The sequence below is a fragment of the Sorex fumeus genome, unplaced genomic scaffold, assembly GCF_029834395.1.
Source record: "Sorex fumeus unplaced genomic scaffold, SorFum_2.1 ptg000045l, whole genome shotgun sequence".
NCBI lineage: Eukaryota > Metazoa > Chordata > Mammalia > Eulipotyphla > Soricidae > Sorex > Sorex fumeus.
In genome coordinates this window covers 15,585,565-15,602,235 of record NW_026606102.1, presented here as the reverse complement: position 1 = coordinate 15,602,235, position 16,671 = coordinate 15,585,565, and the positions used below count along the sequence as shown (strand labels likewise).

The window sequence follows — 16,671 nt, the reverse complement described above, 5'->3', positions numbered from 1 at the left end:
CAGTGCATGCAATGTATGCTACTTAACACCTGTACTATCTCTTCAGGCCACCCTTTTATTTTTCTATCTCAGTAGTGCATGTTTCCTTCACAGACCTCATTACAATCTGCTTTTGTCTATGTACTATTTTCCACTACTCTCACTTAACAGGAACCTAATGAGAGAAGAAACCCATTATCTATCTTGTCACTACATATCCTCTATCCTCAATACCTAACACATTACCAAGCACATTATATATAAGCATTCCATGAATGAATAACTGCTGATGAAATCCTTTCTGCTATGAATTCTCAAATACTGCTAGGAGGAGAAATTCATTTATTAAAACATCCACTGGCAGTATGTTGCAGCCAAACACTGAACTAGGCACAGTGAAGAACTACGAAGTACCTGATCAAGGATATTATCCCAGAGATAAGGAAGAAGCAGGAAAGTTCTTTATTCTCACCCTCAATCTAAAAATTATTCCCTTCACCTCATTCTCTGAGTCTTACTTTCAACTCAACCTCTCACCTCCCTGTTGCCATCTCAAATGACAGCAATCTAGTTTTAGCAATCTGTCTACTTTAGGTTCTAAACCTGGAATTAAAATTCTCTTTGCTCACCCATGCAGCTTGACCACATTCTACTACTTGAATTTCCTGTTTTAAACATAAAGAGGGAGGTCAGAGAGACAGTACAGACAGTCAGATGCTTTCCTTATACACAGCTGACCCCAGGTTAATCTCCAGCACCATGACGTGGTCCCCCAAACACAGCCAGGAATGATCCCCAAACAGAGGCAGCAGTAAGCCAAGAGCATTGGTGGGTGTGGCCAAAAATTAAAAAATGAAAACAAACCAATAAAGACAAAGTAAAGCTCTACTCTTTTAAGTTTTTTTTTTAATGTTTCAATAAAAGTACTCTTCTCATTGAGGATTCTCCACGTTAATCACTCATCTAAAGCTTTAGGATCTGCTCAATTTCTTTCTTCATCTCCATCCCCAAGCCCTATCAAACTGAATGACTGACCTCCAATGGCATCTTCAAAACACAGAGTCATTCAATGCACCACCCATATATGGCCCCGGCAGTCTCTACAGACAGCCCAGGGCTAACATTCTTCCTTACTATCATCAGCCTAAATCACTATTCCAAGCATTTTGTCCTTCAACCATAGGCTCTTCTTCCTAGCTATCTTCTTTTGACCTCTATAAGACCTCTTTACCTGGATCCTTTCATTCTGTCTCTGAAAAAACTTTCTTTTAAAAAAAATTATTTATTTATTGCTCTTTGTGTCACTCCCAGCAATGCTCGGCGGGTACTCCTGTCTCTACTCATGAATCACTTCTGACAGTGCTGAGGGACCATATGGGATGCCGGGGATCAAACCCCGGTCAGTCACATACAAGGCCAATGCCCTAACTGCTGTACTATCACTCTGGCCCCTCACAGACTTTCTTCTCTGCTTTTCTTTTCTCTTCTATGATGCATTCTTTGAAAAGATCACTTGCAAATAACCTAAATTCTCCTGTTTCACTTGTTTTTAGTCACACCTACAGTTAAGTTCCAAACCTGAACAAACCAGCTACACTTTCTTTCTTTTCTTTCTTTTGATCTTTCTTTCTTTCTCTCTCTTTCTTTTCTTTTCTTTCCTTTCTTTTTGTGCCAACAGCTGAGAAAGTCACTCAGCATATAAACTCATGATCACTATAGTAATAGTTCATTAAGACTGCCACAAAAAGTATCACAAACTGAAAGGTTGGAACAACAAATTTACTATCTCACAGTTTGGAACCAAGAAATCTACTATCAAGATGTGACAGGCCCAAGCCCCTCTGCATGCACTAGGGAAGGATCTTTTCCAGAACTTTCTCCTGCTTCTGAGAGTTCCTTGGTTTACTTCAATCCTATGTTGCTTTCTCCCTGTGTATTTATCTGTATCCAAATTTCTCTCTATGCTGAGAGTAACAGTCATATTCAGAAATGGACCCAGCTTAATCCAGTTAATCTCAAGTAATTAATTACATCTGGAACAACTGCATTTTCTAAGTTACACACTGTGATGTTGTGGATTCAAACTTTAACATATGAAAGGAGGGAAGGAGGAGGGGAGGTATGAGGAGGTATGCCAGTTTACATGCCAGAGTGAAAGTAGAGGGGTTAAAGTGTTTGCCTTGTAGAGACAGGAACAGTCTCTGAGATCCACCAAGTGTAGCATGAAAACCCAAATCATGATGATAATGATGATGATGATGATGATGATGATGATACAAACTAAGCTAAGTATACAGCTCGGTGGCAGAGCACTTACCATGTATGTTTAAGGCCCTGGGTTTGATGCCCAGCATCACAAAAATAAAGCAAAATAAAGAGAGTGGCCTATTAGGGGAAGTAGGAGGAATAAATTGGGCAACAGTAATAAATCGAGTAATCGTAAGATATATGAAAGGATTAAGCTTTTAGTAGTGAACTGAATATTACATATACAATTGCTTTTTGTTGGGGCAGTGCTAAGGACCAAGTCCAGGGCTATACCCACGCAAGGCAAGTGCGAGATCTCTCCACAAGCAAAGCCCGGCTACATGTCCAGACCCTACACTTCCTGGTTTTCAATAGCAGACACCCAAAATTTATATATTGCTATAATAAAATGTTACTTCAGTAATAGAAAAAATTTCAAAACAAAGACACTTGCCAATCCTAAGACACCTTCAGTTTAGGATCATCTTTTGAACATATTTATTATCAAAACAAGAGGGCTAGAAACAGCTCACAGGGCTTTGCATGTAGGAGGCCCATGTTCAATCCCCAGTGCTGCACAGCGTCTTTTTCTCAAATTTTAAAACCTGTGGTAAAATCAGGCCAGAGCAATAGTACAGTAGGAAGGGCATTTGTCTTGCACATGGCCAACCTGGGTTTGATCCACAGCATCCCACATAGTCCCCTAAGCTCCGCCAGGAGCAATTCCTGAGTGCAGAGACAGGAGTAACCCTTAAGCATCACTGCATGTAACCCAGTCAAAAAAAAAAAAACCTAATGTGTATGTGTGTGTATAAGAGAGACAAAATGCCAAATGCAAAACCAAAGCAGGCTATTTCAAGCAAGTCTAACTCAAAGTCATCAAGAGAGTTTAAGTTTTGGACCCTTCTAAAGTACCAGATGGTCCAGAATCCACCCCCAGATCTCTTACAAGGTCCTGCATAAGTCTGCCAGGAAAAAAACAACAACAAAACACAGAACAGAATGTAGAGAACAGAGAAAAATTAAAAATGAAAGCAACTCGGTCTGCAAAGGATAAAAACTATACAAACTGAAATCATCCAACTTCAAACTCACAAATTTTAATCCCAATTGTTAAAATTTATAAATTCTAAACTATCTTTATGGCTAAATTAAACACACTCATCTTAATATCTTCACAATGGTATTTTGAGCATACTGTTCCTAAAAGTTGTTTTGGCTTTGTCACTCAAGTTCTTACAGATTTAAACAAATAAAAATCCCACACTGAATTTCAAAATTCAAAGACATGAACGAAAAAAAATCAGTTATATGCTAATAACTACCAAAAAATGAAAATGCTATAGCAAAAATTATCTACAACAGCATAACTATAATTGATAAAATATTTGTAAATAAGCTAAATAAATAATAAAATGTCTAATCAATTAATATATTATGAAAACATAAAAAGATGCTACAAAGACCACACAGAAAAACATTTATGGTTTTTCATTTTGTTTTGATGGTTCTAGGGCTCAAGATTTTACCCAGAGCCTATGATATCAAGTCAAAAGTAAAATACAGGGGCCAGAGGGTCAGAGCAATAGTACAATGAGTATGGCATTTGTCTTGCACACAGCCAACCAGGATTTGATAACTGGCACCGCACATAGTCTCCCGAGGCCACCAGGAATGATTCCTGAGTAGAGCCAGAAGTAAGTCCTGAGCACTGTGGGATATAGACCTCAAACCATAGAAATCAACATTTTTAAAAACTAAACGGAAATACAGAATTGTGTGTGTGTGTGTGTGTGAGAGAGAGAGAGAGAGAGAGAGAGAGAGGGAGGGAGGAGAGGTCACAACAACCTTTCCCCCTCCTCTCCCTCTCCAACCTTTTAATAACTTAAAGGTCCCAGAGATGATTCAATGCCTTACAAGCATGAGGCCTAACTGGCAGCCCAGAGCTGCCCATATGCCTGAGCACAGTCCTGGTAGTTACCCCCAGGGAATACCTACATCAGATGTGCAAACTCACAAGGACTACAACCAAGTGTGCAAGCACCATAATCAAGCACGTCTGGGATCCCAGTCAACACAACAACAAAAACGAAACAGAGGGAAGTGGGATGGGGAAACAGTGAAAAACTAAAACCTAAAAAATGGAGTTCATGTTTTTTACTGCTTTTTTTCCCTGCATGTTCCAAGTTTGATTTAATAAGTAAAGGAACTTGGGCATGAAAAGAATGAGTTTGCATTCAAGTATCTATAATATGTTTACAGAAGGGAAGGAAGTTCAGAGAGTTTAACTTGCTAAGTAAGATACTCAAAGAGTGCAAGTGAAAATGAAAGAATTTAAATCCAGCTTTGCTTTGTACTAAGTCTAGTACTTCCCACTACATAAAACTTTGCTTGGTATCCCTGAAATAGAAATCTTACTTCTCTGCTACAATACAGAAATTACTTTTACGTAGTATTTTAGGATTGGTTACAGATCCTTTGACCTCTATCTTGAAACCCCTCCCAAATGTCCTACGATCTAGATTAAACGAACGATCTTGCTTTTTGTTCAAGAGCTACAGCTGGTATCTGAGACCTAGTCCATGAACACAACACCAACAACAGTAAAGGGAAGCGAACGGGTAGGGGGGAACTCAAAATAGTATTGCTTTACTATTACATAAAGAAGAAAAAAACTAACCATTAGGAAATGGATATTAGATGCCCTAGTGTAAATTCTATGTATCAAAGCACTGACATCTGTAGCACTAGCACTGTCCTCCCACTGTTCACCGATTTGCTCAAGCAGGCACCAGTAATATTTCACAACAAATTGTCAGACTTGCCGATACTGTTTTTGGCATATCGAATAAGTCTCGGGTAGCTTGCCAGGCTTTGCTGTGCAGGTGACATACTCTCGGTAGCTTGCCGGGCTCTCCAAGAGGGGCAGTGGAATCGAACCTGGGTTGGCCACGTGCAAGGCAAACACCCTACTCACTGTGCTAACGCTCCAGCCCTAAACACTGACACAGCTCAAATATACTATATGTATAATATATACTATTGTTGCTCTTGCTTTTTGTTTTGTTTTGCTTTTTGGTGTGGGGGACTCACCAACATTGCTAGGAGCCCCCAGTTCTACCCCCATGGTGGTGCTTAGGAGCTGGTTACAGAACCTAGGACCTGTGCATACAAGGGGTGGAGCTTAAGCCCTCTGAGATATCTCCCCAGGCCCTGATTCAAATCAATCAAATTAAATGTTGCTTTATATCAAAACCTGACTCAAAGGTCAGAGAGATAATATTGAGGGTAGGGCTCTTGCCTTGCATGTGGCCAACTCAATCACCAGCACCCCAGACAGTCCCCTGAGAACTGCCAGGAGTAATACCTGAGTGCAGAATACCAAGTAACCCCTGAGCATCACCAGGTGCGGCCAAAACAAACAAACAAACAAACAAAAAAACTTGATCCAAAATACTGACTGGAATTAAATATCCCTATGGTTAGTCTGTTAAGTACAATTTAAAATATTTCAACGTTAGTGAAAATACTGAAAACTAAATTAGCACCGAAAGTTCCATCTTATTCATAGGATTATTACTTAACAGTACAGAGACGTACTTAAATCAGACTTTATCATAGATTCATCACACTAGAGAGTCCATTTTATTTCCCTCAAAGACTAACTAAAAGGTACTTTGTACAATACATGATTCTGGGTCTTAGACTTCTTGTATGGCCAAGGTATAATAGAGTAAAGACACAAAGGAGTCATTCATGTATGTTATGTAAAAGAAAGGGCCAACACACAATAATGGAAGCATGGAAGTTTCCCATTTTAGTACGTAATAATACATAGGTTAAGTGAACTATATGTAAATCACTAAAATTCCTATGCTCATGCTCATTAAGAAATATCAAAGAAATATAGATTTCCTGAGTATTAAACTGCAAAACTTCAAGCACAAAAGAAAAACGTCATTATTGTGACTTTTTCATAGCAGGAACTGAAACATTATGTCATGTCGGATCAATACCTCTTTGGGTCTCTAACAACATACAGCAATTTTCAAACTCGACCTTTTATTTATGGTCACAATTGCTAAAGCAAACCACACTAAGGCCGTATGTTTAGTAACAGGCTTTGTGCATTTCTACCATTTTAAATCAAATAGAAAATAAACGACAGAAATTTAATTTATGGCACATTTTCCCTCCCTCAAATTTTCAGTTTTCTATAATATCATTATATCATTGCTGCAATTTCAGAGAGAAGGCACCACACCTGACAGGGATGAGGGGACTACTGGAGGTGCTTGGGGCATCCCAGGGATCAAATCTAAGTCCCCATATGCAAAGCAAATGCTTCAGTCCTTAGAGCTATCTTGGTGGCACCAGAGAGAGAAGCAATTTTTTAAGAAAGCATTCAGGACCTCTGCGATATCAATAGGCCCAGCAAATCTCCTGATCTTCTGCCTGCTCCCGAACCCTTCCAAGTGACATGAATCTCCAGTTAACATCTCCAGGGATTTTTTTTGGAACCAGAGGCAGAGTCCCCACTCTTCTAGCAAGGTCAGGGCAGGCTCCATGCCTGACTTCTACCGTATCAACAGGCTCAGGTTCATATCTCCTCAATCACAACAGCTCTACTCATCATACTTCATAGGGCTCACAGCTAGACTTCCTGTCACTGGGTGCAGACAAAAAGGGAAGAAAAAGATCAACTCCCAACCTAATCCCTCAGAGATGCAAAGCGGGCGCAAAATACAAAGATTCACCCTCCGCACAGCAGGAGCACAGCAAACCCAAAGGGTAAGACCACGTGTAGAAGCCCAACAAGTTCAGTGAGTAAAAACTCAGAGGGGGAAGTAAAATCCCAAAGAGGAAAACCCACCAGGTTTTGTGAGTAAAAACTGGGAAGTCACAATCAGCACAAACTTGATCCATAAATTCTCCGAGAATGACTTTAGCAACACTATTATGAGAATGTTTAATGAGGTAAAAGAAGAAAGTATGAAAGCCAAATGAAAAAACTAAAATCAGAAGTGACAGAAATGAAAAGCAGAGCAGGTAACACAAAAACACAATACAGGCTCTGAGCAGAATAAAAGCAGCTGAGAAAAAGATCAAAGAGCTCCAAGATAAAATGCAGAAAACCTCTAGATAACAAGAGATGGGGAAAAGTCTGAAAAGAAATGAAGAGAAGGATGAGATGAGTTCAAGAAGAACAATTTAAGAATCATCAGTGTCCCTGAAGAACATGAAGACAAGTTCAATGAAGAACCAATAGTTAAAGAAATCACAGAAAAAAATTTTCCAGAGTTGAGGAATACGGGCACCCAGATCCGAAGGGCTCCAGCAGAAATACTCAGGAAAAACTCCAAGACACACTACACTCACTGTGACAAGATAAAGACAAAATACTGAAAGCAGCAAGATCAAAACAGAAACATACACACAAAGGAAAGTCCCTAAGATTCACTACAGATCTATTAAATGAGACTCTACGGGCCAGAAGATTACGGAGGAATACGGTACAAAAACTCAGTGAAATGAACAAGTCACCAAGAATACTCTATCAGCAAGATTATTATTTAGATTTGAAAAAAAGATACTGAGATTCAGGGACTGACAACAGCTTAGTGAATTTATAGCCTCGAAACCAGTTTTGCAAGAAGCACTAAAGAAGCTTCTTTAAAAGATAAGACAGACCTATCAGCACTTGGCACTGAGTTTAGCATTCACTCATTGCTATTCTCTATGAGATTAAGAAAGGTTTGAGTACTCCTAGTTTGCTAACAGATTTTATGTATTCAATAACATTAGACTGTTCTATGTCTAATCAGGTGTTTTGTTTTTCTTTTTTTTAACATCCTTGGGATAGCACAGTGGTAGGGCGTTTGCCTTGCACGCAGCCAACATGGCCGACCCGAGTTCAATTCCTCTGTGCTCTTGGAGAGCCCGGCAAGCTACCAAGAGTATCTCGCCTGCATGCAGAGCCTAGCAAGCTACCCGTGATGTATTCGATATGCCAAACACAGTAACAACAAAATCTCCAATGGAGACGTTACTGGGCCCGCTCGAGCAAATCGATGATCAACGGGAGGGCCTTACAACCTTACAACATCCTTGGGAATTTTTATTATAATATTTTACTTAATGCAAATATTCAAGTGGTATTTATAATGCAATTTTTTAAACATAAAGCCAATATTTCCTTTCTTAGGATAAAACATATTTCTATACTTATACAGTTCTATTCATATTTCCCCAAAAAATGGTCTTAATTCTCTTCAGTCTTACTAAATTTTACATTTGTAGTACTTATCTATTTCATGTAAATTTTAAAATGTATTAGCACAGAATTACTCATTTATTTTTTTAATTTTATGCCTATTAAAAAAAGAGATTTTGAAAAAAATTATCAACCTACTGATTTGCAATTTTCTGGAATTTCAGGAATTTAGCTCTATCCAACTGTAAGAGGATAGATGTCACCACACTCAAAATGAAAAAAAATCTTTCCCATAAGTGAGATAAAAAAGAAGCATACAAAAGGAAATAAATAATCAAAGCGATAGCACAGCGGGTAAGGCGTTTGCCTTGCACTTGACCCACACGGCTGACCTGAGTTTGATTCCTCCGCCCCTCTCAAGAGTATGTTGCTCTCTCTGAGAGTATGTTGCCCGCCCGCAAAGCCTGGCAAGCTACCCTTGAGGCATTCAACACAGTAACAAAGTCTCACGATGGAGATGTTACTGGGCCCGCTCAAGCAAATCGATGGACAATGGGAGGACAGTGCCACAGTGCTACAGTGCACCAGGACTGAAAATTTTGTCTACAGAACTGAGCTTACATGGGGCAGCACTGGGAGGGTCCTTGGGATACTGTGGAAGGAAGCTGGCTCTCTGGTAATGGGTGTGGTATTAGAAAGATGTATGCATGAAAAGTGTAATTAATAGTACTATAAATCCTGGTACCTCAATGAAAATGGTTAAATAATTTAAAAAATAAGCATTCTTATAGACTTTTTTGCTTTATACCATATACTAAGGTTTCTTCATATTCAGTCCCATTTTTAAGTGCTTTTTTATTGCTGAAAAAAAATCCTTGGATAGCACAGCGGTGGGGCGTTTGCCTTGCATGCAGCCAACATGGCCGACCCGAGTTCAATTCCTCCACCCCTCTCGGAGAGCCCGGCAAGCTACCGAGAGTATCTTGCCCACACGGCAGAGCCTGGCAAGCTCCCCGTGACGTATTCGATATGCCAGACACAGTAACAACAAAGTCTCCAATGGAGACGTTACTGGGCCCGCTCGAGCAAATCGATGATCAACGGGAGGGCCTTTACTTTACTTTACTTATAGTAAACAGCTGCAAAGAATAAGAGTTGGCTTGTCTTTTCAAGATAGTGGTTTTGTGTTCTTTGGATAAATACCTTAGAAGAGGAATTGCTGGATCCTTCAGTAGATCCTTTTTTTTTTTTTGCTTTTTGGGTCACACCCAGCGTTGCTCAGGGGTTATTCCTGGCTCTGCACTCAGGAATTACTCCTGGCGGTGCTTGGGGGACCATATGAGATGCCGGGGATCAAACCCAGGTCAGTTGTGTGCAAGGCAAATGCCCTATCCGTTCTGCTATTGCTCCAGCCCCGAGTAGATCCATTTTTAATGTGTTGAAAATTCTCTATACCGTTTCCCAGGGGTCAGAACGACAGCACAGTGGGTATTGTGTTTGCTTTGCATGTGGGCAATCGGGTTCGATCCCCAGCAACCATAAGGATCCCAATTCCATCAGGAGTGATCTCTGAGTTCAGAACCAGGAGTTAAGCACTGAGCACTGCCCGTTGTGTCCCCCCCCAAAAAAAAGAAAAACAAACAAACAAACAAAACATACTGGTTTCCAAAGTTGTTGAACCAAATTTGTATTTCCACCAATAGTGTATGAGGGTTTCTATTTCTTCACACCCACAAACATCTGTTTCTGGAAGTCTGCTGCTATTTTCTTCATCTTCTTGGATGAAACACCTCACACATGAAAGGAATATGCACTCCCACTGAGTCACATCCCAAACCCCATTCCTAGCCATTTTACATAGGCCATTCTCACTGGTGTCAGTCATGAGATATTCCCCCTAAAACACACGCAGTCTGGTAAACTGCTATCTCAACCAAAAACAAAAAGGAATTTTAAAATCTCCACTAAATTAAAATGAGAAAACTTCCGGGGCGAAAGCACTAGTACAACAGGTAGGGTGCTTGCCTTGCAATGCAGCTGACCCGGGTTCAATCTCCAGCATACCATATGGACCCTGGAGCCTACCAGGAGTAAACCCTGAGCACAGGGCCAACGGTAAGCGCTGAGTACTGCTGGGTGAGGCAAAAAAATTTTATTTTAATTTTTTTAAAAACAATAAAACTTTGACAGATAGCTGAACTGCTGCAAGTACTGATACCAAGCCATATTTATATAAAATAAGACTTTTATCTTCATCAAAGGCACTACTCACATAGCCACAATAGTACCATCAAGATACCATGAAAGGCCCTAGAACTACAGAGGCAAAATCTATGGTTTCCATCTCAAGAAGCTTATTGCCTAATTAGGACAATAGTTTATACAGCAAAAAAAAAAAAAAGAATAAAATTACAAGGGGGCACTGTATATGCCAAGCATCTAACACACAGAAGTGCAATGAAATAGATAGCTTAAGTCCTACAGACGTTGGCTGAAAACAAGAGCAACCATTTACTAGCTTATGTAAATTACTTCCTACATTTGTAAAATATAGCATTAGATCAAGAGAACCAAAATTTCTGACATGAAACAAAAGATAACACTGTGCTGTTACTAGGAATACAGGCCTGAACAAATAGTCACTAAAATAATCAAAATAATTTTTTAAAATATCACAATAAACAAGAATTTATATTATAAAATTATATCATAAAGGCAGGTATTATCTCTTACTGAAAAGAAAATAGAATATCGAGAAAAGACTCCTGGAACTAGAGAACAATAAGGCAATACAGTGTTAAAGTATCCTAGGAAAGTAAACTCTAATCTAAAATCATAGAATACGAGCTATAAAATAAAATGTTGGTTAAACAGGCCCTTAGATCAGCTGATTCAAACCCATTTCTAGAATGCAAGCTCTATGTTTTGTCTTCATACTTCAAGAATTGTTACTATTTTAGTCATTAGAATATCCTCAGTATCTAGAATAAGTAAGAGCACATAATGAAATGTTTAACAGCTATTTCTTGAATGAATATTAAAGAAAACAGGCTTGGAGGCAATGCCATGCAGTTAGCTGTTAACAGAGCTGGAACTAGAAATAACATTTCACTGTTCTTAAATTCTATCCTCTCCATAAACTAGAGCATAATAATGTACGTAATTTATATAATTTATTTTGGTGGCTGGGGAGCTGAAATGTTGGTTAGCAGGATAAAGGATAAAGGAGTAAATTAAACATTTCACATATTTTTCCCAAACCATCCATTTCACTTAATAATAAAGGCAAAAACATTATAAACAAGACAATCACAGTACACTTAACAGGTACTTAATAATTATTTGTTGACCGACTGAACCTATTCCAAAAACCATTATTATTTCATGACCAGAGGCAAAAGCTAACTTTAGCACCTTTTTAATCTTTGTAGCTGTCAAAAAGCTCTTCAGAATTTCCATTCATAAGATGGAGTTATAAATCACTTTCTTCCAGATGGACGTTGAGGGAGAGAGATGAATGAAAAAATATCCTGTCCCAGGAAATCTTTTGCATGTGTATGCCTATTTCTAAGTGTATATACTGGAGAGGTGACATAAACAGATCAGTAATGAATTTGAATCCAGGTTGCACTGTCACCTGTTCATTTGCCTCAAGCAGGTAAAGAAAATAATTCTTTAAAAAACACATATCAGGCAATTTTTGAAATAACAAGTCACACTGGAGTAGACTAACACCTGAGAAAGTTCTGACCTGTGTGTTTACAATATATGAGGGACAAGGCTCAGCGGTACACATTGGGGAGGCCCGAGTTCCACTGAAGGGATCTTATTGCTTCTTAATAACTTAAAATTAATCATCACTATAAATGAACTGTCAAGGCATATTCTTTCATATGAGACTACATATTTATTCTGTATATGTTCATTTTTTAAAATTTATCTAGTTTAATACAAAATACTGGTTAAACTCCACAAGAAGAAAACATCCAACCCCATCCAAAAATGGGGCAATGAAATGAACAGAAACTGTCTCAAAGAAGAAATCCGAATGGCAAAAAAGCACATGAGAAAATGCTCTACATCATTAATCATCAGGGAGATGCAGATCAAAACCACAATGAGATACCATCTCACACCTCAGAGACTGGCCCACATTCAAAAGAACAAAAGCAACCGATGCTGGCCTGGATGTGGCGAGAAAGGGACACTCCTTCACTGTTGGTGGGAATGTCCACTGGTTCAGCCCTTCTGGAAAACAGTATGGACGATTCTCAAAAAATTAGAAATTGAGCTCCCATTTGACCCAGCAATACCACTCCTGGGAATATATCCCAGAGAGGCAAAAATGTATAGTCGAAGTGACATCTGCACTTGTTTGTTCATTGCAGCACTCTTTACAATAGCCAGAAACTGGAAGAAACCTGAATGCCCAAGAACAGATGACTGGTTAAAGAAACTTTGGTACATCTACACAATGGAGTACTATGTAGCTCTTAGAAAAGATGAAGTCATGAAATTTACATACAAGTGGTACAATATGGAAAGTATCATGCTAAGCGAAATGAGTCAGAAAGAGAGGGATAGACATAGAAAGATTGCATTCATCTGGGGGATATAAAGTAGCAAAGTATGAGATTAATACCCAAGAATAGCTGAGATCAGCACCAGGAGGATTACTCCATAACTTAGAGGCCAGCCGGGTATCCTAGAGGAAAGGGCAGTTCAGATAGAGAAGGGAGCACCAAATAAAGGATGTTTGGAGGATCCTCCCAGGAGGGGAGATGCATGTCGAAAGTAGACTATGGACTGAACATGTTTGCCACTCAATGCCTCTTTTGCAGACCACAACACCCAAAAGGAGAGAGAGAACACAGGGGATTGCCCTGCCACAGAGACAGGGGGTTGGGGGGATGGGGGTGGGAGGGATATTATCCATGGTGGTGGAAAATGGGCACTGGTGGAGGGATGGGTATCTGATCATTGTATAATTGAAACCAAAGCACAAAAAATTGTAAATCTACAACTTAAAAAAAAAATAAAATAAAATAAAGGGAAAAAAATTTATCTAGTTTAGGTAACACAGTTACAATAGTGTTAATGTCTATGGTTTTGATGCAGTGCACATGCTAATATTTAATTATATAGCCACAGGGCTGGGAAGATAACACAGGACTTAGGTGTTCATGTTTTGCATGTGTGGGACCTGAGCTCCACACAATACCCCCAGCACTCTGGGGTGTAGATCTGGAAGTCACCAAGCTCTCAGTGAGGTCTTAGAAGCAGCGGCAACTCTGGACTAGTGCAGTGCAGCATCCTGGGCCGTAGCACTGAACAGTCCAGCCCAGTGAGTGGAAAATCGCTGGACGTGACCCCAAGCACCGCTTGGGAGGCTTCCAACATATATACAATCTCAAGAACCTATTTATATTACTATAACTCAGCCAAAGCCTAAGAAAACCTCCAGATGAATGACAGCAAAATAGAAACTGAAAACAGTATTAACCTGAGGCAGATTCAAGTTTGCACACAACTAAGAAGTCAATTTACAGAAGTCTTCAAGAGAACACAATCTTCAAGAAGGGAACACTCCTGCCCCAATTGGCCAACAGAGCCAGAGAGCAAGAGCTTGCCAACAGAGACCTCGTTTTATGCCAGCCACTAACTAGACTCAGGAGAAGCGAAAGTCTGAAAGTCAAATAGGAGTTTCCAGGAGGTCCCTTAGAAAGAGATTCACCAAGACTTAACTACCACATTCCAAGAATTCTTCCCCATTAACTGCTTATCAAAATAGGATAAGCAACACCCAGTAAACTGGGAAATGAACAGACTTCGCAGAGGAGACTGCTAAGCCCCAGCCACAGTACACTGGGGTTCAATTTCTTCACGACCGTCAATGCTAGTTTCTGGAGCGCCCCTCCCCGCCCCTCCCTGCAGTGCGAAGGACTGAACCCAGCACCTCACCCGTGCAGGGAATGCGCTCTACCAGTGAGCCACACCCCCGGCCCCATTCCTAGTTCTCTAACCCGTGGCGCATGTTTTGTAAGTGACTCCTGGTTCCTGGAGAAAAACATTCTTTTAAAAAAATTATAAAGTAACACGCACGCTGCTTTCGGCCTCCAGCGTGAAGCAAAACACCCCCACAGTCTCTTGATACCCAGCACAGAAAACTCCCAAAGCATGCCCAATCGCAGCTTTCAAAATCGCAGGCCAAGGAGAATACAAGGTGGCACCGGGCGGGCGAGCATGGTCCGGAGGCCACCAGCAGCGCCACCAGCCGCCAGCCGCGGAGAGAAGCGGCTGAAAGGGCTGGAGTGAGCCTGGGCGTGCGGGGCGGGAAAGGGCCAACAGGTGCGCGTCGCCGCATCAGCCTGCACATCCCGGGAGGATTCCACTCCGCTGTCATTACGGAGGAGCGCGGGGGATCCCAGAGCGAGGTGCCGAGGGGTCGAGGGGTCGGTGCAGGTGCAGCACAGGGTCTGGGCTCAGAGGGAAGCCGACAGGCCCGAGAGCCACTCTTGGGGCGGATTCCCCGGGACAAGTGATGCTGGAGGAGCATCACGCCCCTGACAGCGGCTGTGTCCCTGTCATCCGCCGGGACAGCGATCGAGAGCCCACCAGGTGGGAGTGGAAGGGGCGGGAGGAGGACACACTAGCGGAGGGGGGGAGCCGGGGGGCGATCCGACCCGGCGGAAACCCGATCGGGAGGGGACAGGCTGGACGGGGCTAGCAGGGGAGGACGAGGCAGACTCGCTCTGCAAGAGGCGGCTGGGAGCCAAGCGCTGGGGAAGGGGCGCTCTCGGCAAGTCCGCGGGACAACGCCACTCGGGAGGGGGGAGCGCGGCCCGGAGGCGGCTGCTGCCGAGGGCGGGGGGTGGGTAGCGCGCAGCCCCCCGCGTCCCCCCGAACGAGCCTCGGGCGGGACGAGGTGGCCCGCGGCGGGATGCTTCTCGGCGCGAGCTCACGGGAGCTCACCTGCGCGGCCGCGCCGGGCCCGGGGGAAGAAACTTCCTGGGTGCGGGCCGGCGCCCCGAGGGTCAGGGGCCGGGCCGCGGCCGCGACCGACCCGGAGCGGGGCAGAGTCCGCGCGGCGGCGGCGGCGCGGGGACCGGCGGGGCGGGGCGGGGCGCCCCGAGCCCCGGGGCGGGGTGGCGGCGGCGCCCGGGAGCAGCCGGCGGGGGCTGGCGCCGTCCGCGCCTCCCGCTCGCCGCCCCGCCGGGCCGGGCGAAACTGCCCGCGTCGGGGAGGCCGGGGCGCGGGGGAGGGGGCCGGGGCGGCGGGCGGGCGGGCGCGCGCGCCGGGCGGGCGGCCGGCGTTACCTGTGTCAGCGAGAGCTGGGCCGCCGCAGCCATGGTGTTTCCATCATGCACGGGAGGGAAGGAAAGACGGGCGGACGGGGGCTCGGGGCGGGGAGGAGGCGGAGGGAGCGGCCGGAGGCGAGGCCGGGCGGGCGGGCGGGCGGGCGGGCGGCGGCTCCCGAACTTCGCCAACTTCCCTCCTCCCGCCCGCCCCGCCCCGCCCGGCCCCGCCCCCGGCCCCGGCCGCGGCGCCGTCCAAAACCTGGCGCCGGATCGAGGCGCCGCCGGACCGGAGCCCGACCGCGGGGCCGCCCGCGAAAACCCGGCGCGGACGCCCCGTCGGGGCGGACGGGCTGCGGAGGCCAATGGGGACTCCAGAAGGAGAACCTCGGACTTCCTGTAACCCGTGAACCTTCCCTAGTGTAACTCTTCGGGAGATAATGCCCAAAGTCCAGACTGCTTGCAATAAATGCAACAGGTGTTGGGGAAGAAGAGCAGTAGTATGTGTGTTTGTGTAGTTGTGTGCACGTGCCAAGGTCTGTGCCAGACATTCTCTTCTTCATGAATGAAGGAACTAAAACACAGACAAGCTGTACAAATGAGGAAACTAAAATGCAAATAAGTGTCTTACTTAGGTCCTACTGCTGATTGCTTCCATATGCAGATTAGAATCCAGGTCTGACTCCAAAAGCTTTTCTTCAACCATCTGCTGGTAAGGTACGCACTGAAAAAGAAGACTTGTAAGTGATTCTCTCCAGGAACCCTAATCTGGGGGGGGGGAGGAGAAAGGAATACTTTCCAGGCCTGTTTGCTGCTCGGAACACTTAGGTTATTCAAGGAAGGGCCTTAAGAAGCCTCTGGCCCTTGTACTACTCCCAGAGTCCACCTGGCATAACTCCTCCACTCTCATCTCTCAATTATCTTGTCATCTGTAGA

At 43.3% G+C, this 16,671-nt stretch overlaps 1 protein-coding gene across 2 annotated transcripts in view; it reads right to left on the bottom strand.

Annotated features, from left to right (window-relative positions):
- The window catches only part of EPS15 (epidermal growth factor receptor pathway substrate 15), a 156,342-nt gene extending 140,453 nt beyond the window's left edge, over window positions 1-15,889 (bottom strand). Inside the window, exon 1 of one of the 2 annotated variants that reach the window (XM_056122411.1) lies at window positions 15,757-15,889. In XM_056122411.1, the coding sequence (XP_055978386.1) occupies window positions 15,757-15,789 (33 nt within the window). In that variant the 5' untranslated portion in view covers window positions 15,790-15,889. The remainder of the gene's footprint in view (window positions 1-15,756) is intronic. The other variant, XM_056122410.1, reaches the window with a different exon arrangement.
- Between the last annotated feature and the right edge of the window lie 782 nt (window positions 15,890-16,671).